The 16,180-nt window shown below is 43.0% G+C and overlaps 1 protein-coding gene across 2 annotated transcripts; it reads left to right on the plus strand.

Moving 5' to 3' along the window:
* Positions 1-688: 688 nt before the first annotated feature.
* Positions 689-13,924, plus strand: LOC307116660 (uncharacterized protein). 2 transcript variants are annotated; one of them, XM_079800800.1, is made up of 4 exons: positions 689-801; positions 897-1,117; positions 2,030-2,156; positions 10,685-13,924. In XM_079800800.1, the coding sequence occupies exons 1-4, from the start codon at positions 795-797 to the stop codon at positions 12,517-12,519; spliced, it is 2,190 nt and encodes a 729-aa protein (XP_079656926.1). In that variant the 5' UTR covers positions 689-794; the 3' UTR covers positions 12,520-13,924. The 2 variants fall into 2 exon arrangements, with proteins under 2 accessions (XP_079656926.1, XP_079656927.1); XM_079800801.1 differs by lacking the exons at positions 689-801; positions 897-1,117; positions 2,030-2,156 and adding an exon at positions 8,767-8,979.
* The last annotated feature ends 2,256 nt before the right edge of the window (positions 13,925-16,180 follow it).

Raw genomic sequence — 16,180 nt, forward strand, 5'->3', positions numbered from 1 at the left:
ATACTTGTCACATACATAAACGATGGTGTAAGTAGGTCATTTGTGTGATAAAATTTTCCAGACTCCATAATGCAGGCATACCTCTTTACTAGAGTAAGTCGCTGTATTGGGCTCACAGATAATGAGTTTTCATTAACACGGACTGCAATCCCTTCACCAGGAAAAGATGGCAACTTTTTAAAAAATATATTTTTAGCCGAAACCGGTTTGGCTCAGTGGATAGAGCGTCAGCCTGCAGACTCAAGGGTCCCAGGTTCGATTTCGGTCAAGGGCATGTACCTTGGTTGTGGGCGCATCCCCAGTGGGGGGTGTGCAAGAGGCAGCTGATCGATGTTTCTAACTCTCTATCCCTCTCTCTTCCTCTCTGTAAAAAATCAATAAAATATATATTTTTTAAAAAATTATATATATATATATATATATATATATATATATATATATATATATATATATATATTTTTTTTTTTATTGATTTCAGAGAGGAAAGAAATAGAAACATCAATGATGAGAGAGAATCATTGATAGGATGCCTCCTGCACCCCCCCTCCTGGGGAGCGATCCAGCAACCCAGGCATGTGCCCTTGGCCGGAATCGAACCCAAGCTCTAACCACTGAGCAAAACCAGCTAGGGCCATGACAACTTTCTCTAGCCAGATTTTTTAGCCCCTCCCCTCCTGCAGGTGACTCGGGCTTTTCTCCAGAGTGATGGGGGGAAACCCTGCCTACCTGCTGCCTAGAGCTCCAGGAACTACATTACCCAGAAGACCTTGTGTGGAATTTCTCCAGCTGAGCCAATGAAAGGTCAGAAAAGGCGTTAACTTTGAAGGACAGGGCGCAGGGGCGGGACTTCCAGTGTCCACTCAGGACCAGCTTAACTACCTGGTCGGATTCTCCAGATCGTCGGGTCCCCGTGGAGATGCCCCGACAGAGAAGGGGCGATAATCGTGGTGCAGACAGCACACACGCCAGAGTGAAGCTCGGCGTGGTCACCCAGGGGTCCCGCTCCGCGGCCCGGAAAGGGACGGCCTTTACCTCAGCGGCCGCCTCTCCCGCTGCTCCGGCCCCGCTCCGCACACAAAGTCCGATGGTGGCGACCGCGCTGAGGCGCCGGGCTGAGGTGAGTGCCAGACCCCGCTCCCCACCCCTTACTCTCCCCCCCCCACCCCACCCCACCCCCCCCCCACACACACACACACGACTCCTCACACCGAACAGGACCGCCCGGGTGCGGGCGCCTGTCCCGTCCTGCAGCTCAGTCCGCGTGGAGGACCGTGAGGAAGGCGGAGGGGAGAGAGGAGCGTTGTGGCTTCTGAGGCACAGCCAGTGCAGGGCGGAGAGGACAGGGCTGACTGGCATCTGAGGTTCCCTGAGGGTGTGGGCTGTGAGGATTGGCGGACAGATCAGAGGCTGCAGGGAGGACGGCACAGCCTCATTGGGGCTTTCCCGGCTGTGGGGTCCCTCAGGGGCCGGGGGTGGTCCTGGACCCGGCTGGTAGACAAGCTTCTCTACATGCCATGTGCCAAGTTCATGGGTGAGTCCAGCGAGATCCAGTGGCATTGGAGCAGGAAGGGGGCAGAGCTGAGGGAGTGAACCTGGGACTGAAGATGGGAAGAGGTTAAAGGTTACCCAGTGGTGTGCACATCTGGAGGAAGTGTGAGCTGATGGTCCCCGGGACCTGGTGTGGGGAGTTCAGGGTGAAGCATAATCTCATGTTTGTCTTTGTCTGGGAGGCATGATCTAGGAGAAGGGGTGGTATTGTTGGCAGGAAGGCTGGGGCCCTGGAGGCATCGCCCAGAGCATTGATGGTGTTTCTCTGCTGTCCGCCTTCCCAACCCAGCTGCTCTGCTGAGGGCAATCCCAGTGAGTAATGGGACTGTGATGAGAGAGCAGCCTGCACTGGCATTAGGGCCTGGTGTCCACACTAACCGGGTGCCCTGGAGGAGGTTGAGGGGGGGGGAAGGTGTGTAAGGAGTAGGAGTGAGGGTTCTCAGAGAGACAACTCCGGTTTTAAATGTCTCCATTCTGACAGGTTGGCGTGACCTTTGAGGACATTGCCCTGTACTTCTCCAGGGAGGAATGGAGCCTCCTTGATGAGGGTCAGAGACAGCTGTACCTGAATGTGATGCTGGAGAACTTTGAACTTGTATCCTCGCTGGGTAAGACCCTCCTCTCACCAGTGACCTGGACTTGGCTTTGCCATTTCCCCAGCCCCTTTTCCCGGGTGGGTTCTGTCCTCACAGTTGGACGGTGGGCACTGCATGTTTTCCAGTTTTCTGGGCAGTTGCTGTCCTTTGCTTGCGCTGCCCCAATACCTGCTGCCCTGAACTCACAGGGAAGAATATGTGGTTGGTAGGGTGGCAGGGAGCCTAATGGATTCCACCTTGATTAGCGAGAAAAAGCATTTTTTATATTCCTGTTGGTCATTTGTACATATTTTGGGGAAAATTGTTTCTACATCCTTAGCCTGCTTTTTAACCATATTTTTTTTTGCTAATGTGCCTTTTGAATACTTTCTATATTTTATTTTATTTTTTAAAATATATTTTATTGATTTTTTTTTTTTTTACACAGCGGAAGGGAGAGGGATAGAGAGTTAGAAACATTGATGAGAGAGAGAAACATCCATCAGCTGCCTCCTGCACACCCTCCACTGGGGATGTTCCCACAACCAAGGTACATGCCCTTGACCGGAATCAAACCTGGGACCCCTCAGTCCGAAGGCCGATGATTCATCCACTGAGCCAAACCGGTTAGGGCTCTCCTTTCTTTCTTAATGTGTCTGATGGTTTTTGTCAAAGATGACTTGAATGTATGTGCCTGGGTTTACTTCGGTGTTCTCTGTTCTGTTTCATTGGTCTCTGTGTCTGTGTTTATTTCTAGAACACACTGTTTGGTGGCTTTGGCTTTGTAATAGATTGAAGGCAAGAAGTGTGATGCTGCTGGGTTTGTTCTTGCTCATGATTACTTTTGCTATTTAAGGTCTTTTGAGGTTCCATGCTTTTCAAGATTCTCTATTTCTTTGTAAAATACCATTGCAATTATCATGGGAATTACATTTCATCTATAGATTGCTTTGGGTAGTATGGACATTGTAATGATGTTATATTATCAAGAACACATCGATGAGAGAGAAACATCGATCAGCTGCCTCCTACACACCTCCCACCGGGGACGTGCCCGCAACCAAGGTACATGCCCTTGACCAGAATCGAACCTGGGACCCCTCAGTCCGCAGGCCAACGCTCTATCCACTGAGCCAAACCGGCCAGGGCTGAGTATGTTTCTTTTTAAAAATATATATTTTATTGATTTTTTACAGAAAGGAAGGGGGAGGGATGGAGAGTTAGAAACATCGATCAGCTGCTGCCTGCACACCTCCCACTGGGGATGTGCCTGCAACCAAGGTACATGTCCTTGACCGGAATCAAACCTGGGACCCTTCAGTCCGCAGACCGAAGCTCTATCCACTGAGCCAAACCGGTTTCGGTTGAGTATGTTTCTTAATTTCCGAAGTTTATAGTGGGATCTGGACATTTTTCTCTTTGTAAGATCATGTTAATGACCAACATCTCTGAAGATGCATTTTGATTAATAGTGTAAGGTGTGATGTCTTATCTTTCATTTCTTTATTATTATTATTATTAAAAATATATCTTTATTGATTTCAGGGAGGAAGGGAAAGGGAGAGAGAGAGAGAGAAACATCAATGATGAGAATCATTGATTGGCTGCCTCCTGCATGCCCCCTATTGGGGATTGAGCCCACAACCCAGGCATGTGCCCTTGACTGGAATCGAACCTGGGACCCATCATTCTCCAGACCGACGCTCTATCTACTGACCCAAACCAGCTAGGGCTCTTTCATTTCTTTTTAAATTTATTTGAATCTTGTCTCTTTTGTTTCAGTCTAGCTAAAGGTTTGCCAATTTTATATATCTTTTTTCTAATAGCTCTTTGTTATCATATGTTTTTCTTTTTTACTATATATTTTTATTGATTTCAGAGAGGAAGGGTGAGGGAGAAAGATAGAAACATCAATGATGAGAGAGAATCATTGATCTGTTGCCTCCTGCACTCCTCCTATCTGGGATCGAGCCCTCAACCAAGGTATGTGCCCTGACTGGGAATTGAACTATGACCTCCTGGTTCAACCTGGTTCATAGGTCAACACGTAACCCCTGAGCCACACCAGCCAGCTCATATGTTTGTTTTTCTTTTGTCTATTTTATTTATGTTTGTTCTAATATTTATTGTTTTTTTCCTTTGCTAGCTTTGGTTTTACTTTCTTAATTTGTTTCTATTTTTCTGAGGTGCAAGGTTAAGTTGTTCATTTAAGATCTTTTTTCTTAATGTAGGCATTTATCCCTGTAAAATATCCTCTTAGAATTGCATTTTATGCATTTTATACATAAGCTTTGATAGATTGTTCCTATTTGTTTTGCCTCTATATTTTTTTAGTTCTTTTTTTAATATATTTTTATTGATTTCAGAGAGGAAGGGAGGAGAGAGAGATGGAAACATCTATACTAATAGAAGGGTAATATGCTAATTAGACCAGACATCCTTCCAGATGTCCTTCCAGACAAAGCCATGGTTGAGGGGGCCGAGGCAGAGGCGGTTAGGGGCGATCAGGCTAGCAGGGGAGAGTGTTAGGGGTGATCAGGCAGGCAGGTGAGCAGTCCCGGATTAGAGAGGGATGTCCCAGATTGGAGAAGGTGGAGGCCAGGCTGAGGGACACCTCCCCCACCCATGCATGAATTTCATGCGCCGGGTCTCTAGTCAATGATAAGAGACAAGCATTGATTGGCTGCCTTCTGCACACCCCACATTGGGGATCCAGTCCACAATCCATGCATGTGCTCTGACTGAGGTTCAAACTGTGACCTCCTGGTTCATAGATTGACACTCTACCACTGAGCCACACTGGCCGGGTTTGAGTTCTTTTTTTGTGTTTTTTTCTTTCACCCACCTATTGTTCAGTTTTGTGTTGTGTAATTTCAACATATTTGTGAATTTTCCATCTTTCTTGAAGCTAAAGTTGATTTCTAGTTTCGTGCATTGTGATCACATAAGATACTTGACATGATTTCTTCTCAAAGTCAGAGACTTATTTTTTGACCTACCATGTGATCTTCCTAGAGAATGTTTCATGTGCACTTGACGAGAATGCATGTTCTGCCTTAGGATGGAATGTTCTGTATGTATTTATTCATTCTGTTTGGTCTAAAGTCTGGTGAAACTTCCATTATTCCGTATTGTCTTTCGATGGGATGATTTACCTATTACTGAAGTGGAATTATCTCTACTAACATTGGGTTTCTTTTTTCTGTCATCATTTCTGATATTATTTGCTTTCTATCCTTAGTTGCTGAGTTCTTTGGTGCATAATACTTAAAGTTGTCATCCTCTTGATGAATTAAACTTATTTATCATTCTGTAACAAATTTGTCTCTTGTGACACTTTTTGAGGTAGTCTGTCTTGTCTGATAGAACTTTAGCTACCCCAGCCTTTTTTGGGTTTCATTTGCATGAAATATTTTTTGCATCTCATTCTCTTCAGCCTATTTGTGTCCATAAAGTTTTAGTGTACCTTGTTGGCAGCATATATCGCCTCTGGTTTGTTGTTAGTGGTGTTCTTTTGTTTTTATTCTTTCAGTCACTGTCTTTTGATTTGGAAATTTGTTTTAGGGCCTCCTATTGCCACTTCAACATTGTTTCTGGTTTCTGGCTTTTTTGTATTTCCTTTGTCTTCATGTCTTGTGATTGTCTTTTGTGATTTGATAATTTTGTATAACGGTTTTAGTCCTTTCTCTTTTGTGTATCTATTACATAGGTTTTTGCTTGTGGTTTCTAAGAGACTTACATAAAACAACTCATACTCTTTATAATCTGTTTTATCCTGACACCACCTTCAATTTTATACAAAAATTCTATCTTTGACTCTCCACCGTACACTCCTTTATATGTTTTTGATATCACATTTCACATCTTTTTTTTTTCTTTTTTAAATATATTTTATTGTTTTTTTACAGAAAGGAAGGGAGAGGGATAGAGAGTCAGAAACATCGCAGCCGCCTCCCGCACACCCCCCACTGGGGATGTATCCGCAACCAAGGTACATGCCCCTGACCAGAACCGAACTTGGGACCCTTCAGTCCGCAGGCCGACACTCTATCCACTGAGCCAAACCGGTTTCGGCACATTTCACATCTTTTCATATTGGTTATCTTCTAAGGTACATATTATTAGCTTCAGTATTTTTGCTAGTTCTCAATTTTAACTTTTATAATAGAGTTTCATAATGTACATTCCACCAATGCATGGGACATTTCAGTCTGCAGGCCAACACTCTATCCACTGACCCAAACCAGTTAGGGCCCATTGCTATTTTAATAGGGATTGCATTAGATGAGTAGATTGCTTTGGGTAGTATGTACATTTTAATTATGTTAATTCTACCAATCCATGAACACGGTATATATTCTACCACTTATTTATACAGTATCTTTCTCTACCTCTTTTAATGATGTAGTTTTCCGAGTACGAGTCTTTTTCCTCCTTGGTTAAGTTTATTCCTAAGTATCTTATTATTTTTTTGTTGCAGTGGTAAATGGGAATGTCTGTTTACTTTCTCTTTCTGATAATTCATTGTTGATGAATAAAATGCCATCGACTTCTAGGTGTTAATTTTTAATTTTGCTACATTGCCTAATTCCTTTATTAAATCTAGTAGTTTTTTGGTAGAGCCTTTTAGGGTTTTCTGTTTACAATAGCATGTCATCTGCGGATAATGAGAGTTTTACTTCCTCTTTTCCAATTTGGATGCCTTTTATTTCTTTTCATCTGATCTCTGTGGCTAGGCTTCCAGTACTATGTTGAACAGGAGTATTGAAAGAGGGTACTGCAGTCTAGTTCCTGTTCTTAGGAGAAATGGTTTTAGTTTTTTCCCATTGAATATGATGTTGGCTGTAGGCTTGTCATATGTGGCCTTTATCATGTTGAGATATGCTCCCTCTATTCCCACTTTGCTGAGAGTTTTTATGAAAAATGGGTGTTGGATTTTGTGGAATGCTTTTCCTGAGTCTATTGATATGACCATGTGATTTTTGTCTTTCAATATGATTCTGTGATGTATCAAGTTTATTGATTTACGAATATTGGATCATCCTTGTTCCTGGAGTAAATCCCACTTAGTCATTGTGTATGATCTCTTTTTAAAATATATTTTATTGATTTTTTATAGAGTGGAAAGGAGAGGGATAGAGAGTTAGAAAAATCGATCAGCTGCCTCCTGCACACTCCCTACTGGGGATGTGCCTGCAACCAAGGTACATGCCCTTGACCAGTTGAACCTGGGACCTTTCAACCTGCAGGCCAACACTCTATCCACTGAGCCAAACCGTTTAGGGCAGTGTATGATATTTTTAATATATTGCTTGATCTGATTTGCTAATATTTTGTTGAGGAGGTTAGCATCTATATTCTTCAGGCATATTGGTCTGTAGTTCTCTTTCTTTGTAGTGTCTTTTCTTTCATTCTTTGAAGTTCATTGAATTTATTTACTTACTTTTATTTCAAGAAAAACTATCTTAAATAATGTTACATGCAATAAACAGTATCTCAAGAAAAACTATTTTAAATCTGATAATGTTACATGCAGTGTACACCAATTATTCAAGCAAAATGATCTTACATTAATATTTCAAGAATAAAAGAATTTAAATATAATATTATGAAAACTGTACTAACATAGTGTGATATCACAAAAGTTGTAGGAAATATTAAAAATCTGCAAATAACAGGATTACTTCTATTATATTCTAGTACTAGAGGCCCAGTGCACAAAATTTGTGCACGGGCAGGTGGGCGGTTTCCCTCACCTTGGCCTGCACCCTCTCCAATCTGGGACCCCTCGAAGGATGTCCTACTGCTGGTTTACAGGGATAGGGCCTAATCCGGCAGTCAGACATCCCTCTCGCAATCTGGGACTGCTGGCTCCTAGCCACTCACCTGCCTGCCTGATTGCCCCTAACAACTCTGCCTGCCAGCCTGCTCGCCCCCAAATGCCCTACGCCAGCCTGATCACCCCCAACTGCACTCCGTGCTGGCCTGCTTGACCCCACCTCCCCTCCGCACTGGCCTGCTCTCCCCCAACTGCCCCCCCTGCTGGTCTGCTCACACCAAACTGCCCTCCCACTGTCCTAATCACCTCCAAACTGACCCCCACTGACGGGGTGAGGGACTGAGGGCTGTTTTCAGGCTGGCCACACCCCCTTCAGGGTGGGGGTCCCCACTGGGGTGCCTGGCCAGCCTGGGTGGGGGTTGATGGCTGTTTTCAGGTTGGTCAAGCCCCATGGTGGGGACCCTCACCCCATGGGAGTGTGGCCACCTTGGGTGAGGAGCTGAGAGCTGTTTTCAGGCTGGCCATGCCCCCGTCCCCGGCGATCCAGAATCCCCTCCTTAAGTTCTTTTCTTTTTTTTTTTTTCAGTGCCTCCTTGAGCAGAGGCCAGGGGCGGTTGGAAGCAGGTATCTGGGATTTATTTATCTTCTATAATTGAAACTTTGTAGCCTTGAGCAGAGGCGGGAAACTTGGCTTCCTCCATTCCCAGGGGCAACCCAAGCCTCCTGCTCACTACAGCTCCGTTGCTGCCGCCATCTTGGTTGGGCTAATTTGCATACTCGCTCCTGATTGGCTGTGGGTGTGGCAGAGTGATGGTTATTTTGCATGTTTCTCTTTTATTAGTGTAGGTCAGTGATGGGCAACCTTTTGAGCTTGGTGTGTCAAACTTCCCAAAAAAAACTGAGCATAACTCGGGTAGTGTGTCACTTTGAGGAAAAAACTAACTCCAAGACTCTAGTCGCAAATGTTTCATCCTCAGGAGCAGCAAATGTTTCATCCTCGGCATGCGGCCGCGTGTCATCAGAAATGGCTACGCGTGTCAGTGCTGACACACGTGTCATAGGTTCACCATCACTGGTGTAGGTATTTTTTTACACTCTGGCTCTATTTTTGTTCATCAGTTTATGTTGTTCATTATATTCCACAAATGAGTGAGATCATATGAAATTTATCTTTCTTTGACTGGGTTATTTCGCTTAGCATGATGCTTTTAAAGTCTATTTTGTCGGATATGAGAATTGCAACTCCTATCCATTTCTATGGAAAATTTTTTTCCATCTCTTTACTCTCATGCTGTGTGAGTCTTTTGTTCTGAGGTGGGTCTCTTGTTTACCATATAATTGGGTCCTGTATTTTATTCATTCAGGTACCCTATGTCTTTTGATTGAAGCATTTAATCCATTTACCTTTAAGTTGATTATTCATGGGTGCTTAGTTATTTCCATTTTAATTTTGTATGCCTATGTTTTTGTCCCCCTCCACCTCTCTCTCTCTCTCTCTCTCTCTCTCCCTCTCATTTTCTCTCTTTGTTTCTTATTACAGAAATCCCTTTAGCTTTTTTTGTTGTGCTGAGTTGGTGATGCTAAACTCCTTTACCCTTTTTTGTTCTGGAAAGTTCTTTATTTCACCATCTATTTTGCTTTATATCCTTGCTGTATATAGTAATCTTTTTTCCAGGTCCTTGCTTTTCATTACTTTGAATACTTCATGCAATTACCCTCTTTTTTTTTTTTAATCCTCACCTGAGGATATTTTTCCATTGATTTTTAGGGAGAGTGAAAGAGAGGGAAACACAGAGAGAAACATTGATGTGAGCGAAACACATCGATGGGTTGCCTCCTGCATGTGCCCTAAACAGGGCCCAGCCTGGGGAGGAGCCTGCAACCAAGGTATGTTCCCTTCACTGGAATTGAACCCAGGATCCTTTAGTCCACAGGCCAATGCTCTATCCACTGAGCCAAACCGGTTAGGCCATTCTAATTGTTCTTGCTTATTATTTAAAGCCAACTACTCAGTTCCTTTTGTAAGATATTTTTATTGATTTTGGATACAGAAGAAGAGAGAGAGAGAGAGAGAGAGAGAGAGAGAGAGAGAGAGAGAGAGAGATGTGACAGAGAAACATTGGTTAATTGCTTCCTGTATACACCCCAAACAGTTGTTGTACTGGTCATGTGTCCTGACTGGATTTCTATTTGGCAAACTTTCCATGCACAGGACCATTCCCAACCAACTGAGCCACACCAGCTAAGGCACAACTACTCAGTTCTATTTGTACTTGGATTCCCAGCTTGTGAATAATCTTTACTTCTCTAAAGTTTGCATCTGAACTGCTTGCCTCACATGTTCCTCTTTACTGAACTCCAACTTTGGTTCATGTCTTTCGAGCCTTTGGCATGTGCACATTATATTAACTTTACACATCATGTGCTGTAATACAATGGATTTTTATGTCTTTGAGTACATTCAAATTAGTCCACACAGATTTATGTCACTGGTATGAAAGGTCCTACAGGCAGCTGTTTGTAAAGGAAAAACTAGTAGACCCTGTATCTCTTTTTTGTGTCCCATCCTATGCTCGTGTCCCTCCCTTCATAGTGTCTCCACTATTGACTGACTTTAGGGGTCAAGTAATGTATAACAATCATTTTGTCAGAGTCTAACTCACTGGTCTCAAAAATCATCCCATAGAATCATGCCTACCTGTGACAGATGGACATTTGTGCTGAGAATATTTCTTCCTGCTAAGATCACCATGTACTTCACCTGCATTTCCTTTTTTTTTAGGTTGCTGTTGTAGAGCAGGGAATATGGAGGCACAGCTTGAAGAGAACATTGCTGTAAGAGTGTCACAGGCAAAGAATCCCAAGTTAGCTTTGTCTTCCCAGAAGAGCCACCACCCCTGTGAGAGTTGTGGACTAGTCTTGAGAAACATTTTCCACTTGATTGAGCAACAGGAATTACAACACAGGAAGATACTGTTGAGGTGTGGGGCATGTGCAAAACAATTTCATTTCCATGCACAATTTCACTGGCACCAGGAGCAGCACTTGAGAGAGAAGCCTTTGATAAGAAGTATGGACAACAACTCACTTGCAAAGGGCTGCCATTTCAGTGTGTCTCAGAAGCATTTTACCTGTGGAGAGGTGGGGCAGGACATCCTTACCGAGTCAGGACATCTCCGGCAAAAGGCTACTCGGACTAGGGACAGACCAAATGACATCTCGATTAGTGGGGTGAGGTTTCAAAAGAGAAAAACTTACTACTCCAGAAAAGAATGTAAGAAAGCCATTGGCTGTAACCACACGTTTCTTCAGAACAAGGATGTCCATACTGGAAAAGAGGGTTTCTGGTGCAGTGAATGTGGGAAATCCTTTACCAGATTTTCTACTCTTTGTTATCATCAGAAATTTCACTCAGGAGAAGGGCCTTATAACTGCATTGAATGTGGGAAATCTTTTCCCAGTAGCACTGGCTTTCGTTGTCATCAGAAAATTCACACTGGAGATAGGCCTTATCAATGCAGTGAATGTGGAAAAACATTTACCACTAGCAATGGTTTCCGTTATCATCAGAGAGTTCACACAGGAGAAAGGCCTTATCAGTGCAGTGAATGTGGGAAATCTTTTATCGCTAGCACTCACCTTCATCGTCATCAGAGAGTTCACACTGGAGAAAGGCCTTATGATTGCAGCAAATGTAGGAAATCATTTACTTGGAAAGTTAACCTTGGTCGTCATCAGAGAGTTCACACTGGTGAAAGACCTTATGTGTGCAATGAATGTGGAAAATCTTTTACCGATAGCAATGGCCTGCGTTGTCATCAGAGATTTCACACAGGAGAAAGGCCTTATGAGTGCAGTGAATGTGGGAAGTCTTTTATCACCAGCTCTCGCCTTCATCAACATCAGAAAGTTCACACTGGTGCAAGGCCTTATGAGTGCAGTGAATGTGGGAAGTCTTTTGCCAGTAGCACTGGCTTCCATTATCATCAAAGTGTTCACACTGGAGAAAGGCCTTATGAATGTGGTGAATGTGGGAAATCATTTACTTGGAAAGTTACCCTTCATCGTCATCAGAGAGTTCACACTGGTGAAAGACCTTATGTTTGCAATGAATGTGGGAAGTCTTATACCTCTCACAGTGGCCTCCGTTGCCACCAGAGAGTTCACACTGGAGAAACGCCTTATGAGTGCAGCGAATGTGGAAAATCATTTACTTGGAAAGTTACCCTTCATCGTCATCAGAGAGTTCACACTGGTGAAAGACCTTACGTTTGCAATGAATGTGGGAAGTCTTACACCTCTGGCAGTGGCCTCCGTTGCCACCAGAGAGTTCACACTGGAGAAATGCCTTATGAGTGCAGTGAATGTGGGAAGTCTTTTGCCAGTATCACTGGCTTCCATTATCATCAGAAAGTTCACAAGGGAGAAAAGCCTTATGAGTGTCGTGAATGCGGGAAATCTTTTACCAGGTTGTATACCCTTCGTTGTCATCAGAGAGTTCACACTGGAGAAAGGCCTTATGAGTGCAGTGAATGTGGAAAATCTTTTGCTGTGACCTATGGCCTTCGTTCTCATCAGAGAATTCACACTAGAGAAAGGCTTTATGTGTGTAGTTAATATGGGAAATCTTTTAGGCAAAGTTCTAACCTGACTCCACACATAAGAATTCCCGTTGGAGGAAGGTCTTACATACTCAGGAAATGCAGAGTTTTTTAGTTCACTCCTAAAAATAATGTAGTAAACTCTGAAGACCCACTTGTCTGAATGGAATCTCATACATTCAATCATCAACAGTAGGAAGATTCCCAATATATTTTACTTTTGTGAAAAGCATGTGTGTGTGTGTTGCACTTATTAATGTTTTTATTGATTTCAGAGAGGAAGTGTGAGGGAGAGAAAGATAGATACATCAATGATGAGAGAGAATCACCGATCGGCTGCCTACTGCATGCCCATACTGGAGATTGAGCTTGCACCTGAGTGGAAACTGAATCGAGTCCTGGTTCATACGGTGTCGCTCAACCACTGAACCACACCAGCCCGGCATGTATGTTTACAATTTGTAATTTACACAGGTGTCTTCCCAAATCTATGTTTCTACATAATATTTTTAAATTTATTTATTCATTTTTAATATATTTTTATTGATTTTAGAGAGGAAGGGAGAGAGAGATAGAAACATCAATGATGAGAGAGAATCCTTGATCAGCTGCCTCCTGCACTCCCCCCACTGGGGATCAAGCCCGCAACCCGGGCATGTGCCCTTGGCCCGAATCGAACCCAGGACCCCCTAGTCCACAGGCTGATGCTCTATCCACTGAGCCAAACCAGCTAGGGCAATTTTTTTTTTTTTTACAACTATCTCCTGTCACCCGGATGACAACATCTATCTGTAGACCCTTTTTAAAAAAAATTTTTTTAATTTCAGAGAGAAAGGGAGAGGGATCAGGAGTGATCGATGGAAACAGCAATGAAGAAAGAGAATCATTGATTGCCTCCCACATGCCCCCAACTGGGGATCCAGCCTGAAATAGGGGCATGTGCCCTGACTCCAGTTCAAATCGTGACCTCTTGGTTGATTCGTAGGTTGAAGCTCAACCACTGAGCTACATTGGCTGGGCTGTCACTATATTTCTGTTGCTGTTCCACCTACAAGGTATTCACAGATTGCGTTAATCACCATCCTCATGTGCTCAGGAAAGCTAATTGTTCTCTGATTTGTTTGAGAAAATTGGGAGCAGCCTGAGCTTGTAGGAAGTCTTATTTCCTTTCACTCTGACTAGTTGGCATATGGACCTGACTCAGTGTTGTCCCCATAGAACATCACCTGAGTTCAGCGAGCAGCTTACAGAATAACTTTTCCCCAGGGGCAGACTTTTTCTAAATAACAGTGATAATTTTTTTGAGTGGTCAATTCACTGATTCAAGAACTGCCAGGCTCTTATCCCTTTGGTTGTAAAATAGTGAAGGACTTTCTAAGTCTTCTTTAATCTTGGGTGTTCTCTTTACTGTCTGTGGTAGATTATAAACAGCCTAGAGGCTTGGTGCATGAATTCGTGCAAGGGTGGGGTCCAGCTGTCCGGCCCCCGATCGGGGTGGGGTAGGGCTGATAGTGGGTGTGGCTGGCCAGAAGGAGGGGAGGTTGGCTGGCCAGCCTCACCCCCTAGTCGAACTCCTGGTTGAACTCCTGGTCGAACTCCCAGTCGAGGGGACAATTTGCATATTAGCCTTTTAATATATAGCATTTGGATACTATAAGCATGTGAACAATTTTATGGGCAGCTCAAACTTTCTCTGCCTGTGAGAGAATGACATAGTGAGAAATTAGCTCAGCAGTTTAGGCCAGATGTTCATTGCTGCGCTATTTTCCTAGGAAAGACTGGGCTCTCCAGTCCTCATGTTAAGCCTGATGCCATGAGTTTTAGGAGAGTTTCAGGAGATCACTCCAGAGAGTGGTTAGCTGTGACAACTTCAGATCCTTCTGGAAGGAACATGAATTATTTTGCTTGTTTGCAGGGGAATCTCTTGCCCAGCCTTACAAAGGGATATTTGCCCTAATGTCCAAAATTCCTTAGAGGACCATAGGGATTAGGACAGCCATGATCACTACAGAAACACTGGCCTACATGGTGTTGGAAAAGATTGCTGCCAGCTAGATGGAATGAGCCTCTTGTAAACCTACATCCAGAAATGTTCCGAGGAAAAGACGGCTGGGTGGCATGTACACAAATCTGTGTTCCTCTAAGCATGTTTTCTGTGGATGCAGTCATCGTCATTGAAAATAATCTAAAGGTTTGTGCATTCCAGGATGTCTTGTGATCCAGTGAGCATTCCCGCTGGTTTGGGTGAAAGTCTTCATTGTTCACTGTCACTGAGGAAGGTCTCTTTCACAGGGCATGAGAACGTGGGCTGACTTTCAATTTGTTAAATCTGTTTTCCAAAAAAAGTTGGACATGCAAACTTCTTTCACCTTTAACCAATTTTAAAACATTTTAATTTTTAATAAATGACATATGTCAAATATAATATTTGAGGAGTCTTCACATATGGAATTAAGTGAATCCATCACCATAGTCAATATTGACCATATATATGTCACTGAATTTACTGCATGTTCTTTTTGAATCTCTCTGCCCCTCACAGCTTTCCAAGTAACCATTAATTTACATTCCATTTTAATAGATACCTTTGTAATTTCTAAATTTTACATGATAGGAATGACAGTATTTTTTCTGCTTTTGTTTACATTGTATAAATCATTAGAGATTTATTAATGATACATTAGTAGCTCATCTTTTGGTGGAGAAATATTTTTATCTTCAAATATATCATAATTAGTTTCTTCATTCGATATGGTTGTTTTTGACTATTTAAAATAAGGGTTCTAATTAATTTTTTCTTTTTTAAAAATATATTTTATTAATTTTTTTACAGAGAGGAAGGGAGAGGGATAGAGAGTTAGAAACATTGATGAGAGAGAAACATCGGTCAGCTGCCTCCTGCACACCCCCCGCTGGGGATATGCCCGCAACTAAGGTACATGCCCTTGACCGGAATCCAACTTGGGACCCTTCAGTCCGAAGGCTGACGCTCTATCCACTGAGCCAAACCGGTCAGGGCTGTATAATTTTTTATGTGGATATGTTTCACTTACCCTTGTCAATAACTCAGTACATAGTCTTAAGTTGTAGGGTAGGTGAATATTTAACTTATGGAGATTTGCAAGTTGTGATCAAAACTGATGGACCTGTTTGCATTTCTCCAGCAGTGTATGAGGGATTCAGTTCCTCCACACACTAGAGAATAGTTGGTTTGGTCAACCTTTTTTTAATTTAAACATCTCTTAAAACTTTGTCATGCTACCCCACTGTTTTTTCATTGCTTTCTCCTAAGGATTATGGTGAGCCCTTCCTGGGTGTGTTCTTGCTACCTCTGTATCTCTGTTAAAATGTTTGGTCATAGGTTCTGCCTAATCTGCTGTGAGTTTTGGCTGTTTAACAAAAGGAGAGTGAAACAACCAAGATGGAATTTCATGTGGTGCCTTTTTGGCTTGATGGAATAAAGGCTTTTCGAATTGGAATGATATGTTTACTTTTTCCCTGTTCCGCACAATGCAACGGACACTTTTAATTTTAATCTGCACTACTAACATTCTCCATCACGTTCACAAGTCTCTTCATTTGGTAATGCAATAAACCCTTGCTTGGTAGAGCTCTCCATTTTCCTGGTCTCCTGTCATGGGGCGGTTCTTGGGTTGGAACAGGTCCCTCAGGAGGAC

The sequence above is a fragment of the Cnephaeus nilssonii genome, assembly GCF_951640355.1.
Source record: "Cnephaeus nilssonii genome assembly, chromosome: 20".
NCBI classification, from domain to species: Eukaryota; Metazoa; Chordata; class Mammalia; order Chiroptera; family Vespertilionidae; genus Cnephaeus; species Cnephaeus nilssonii.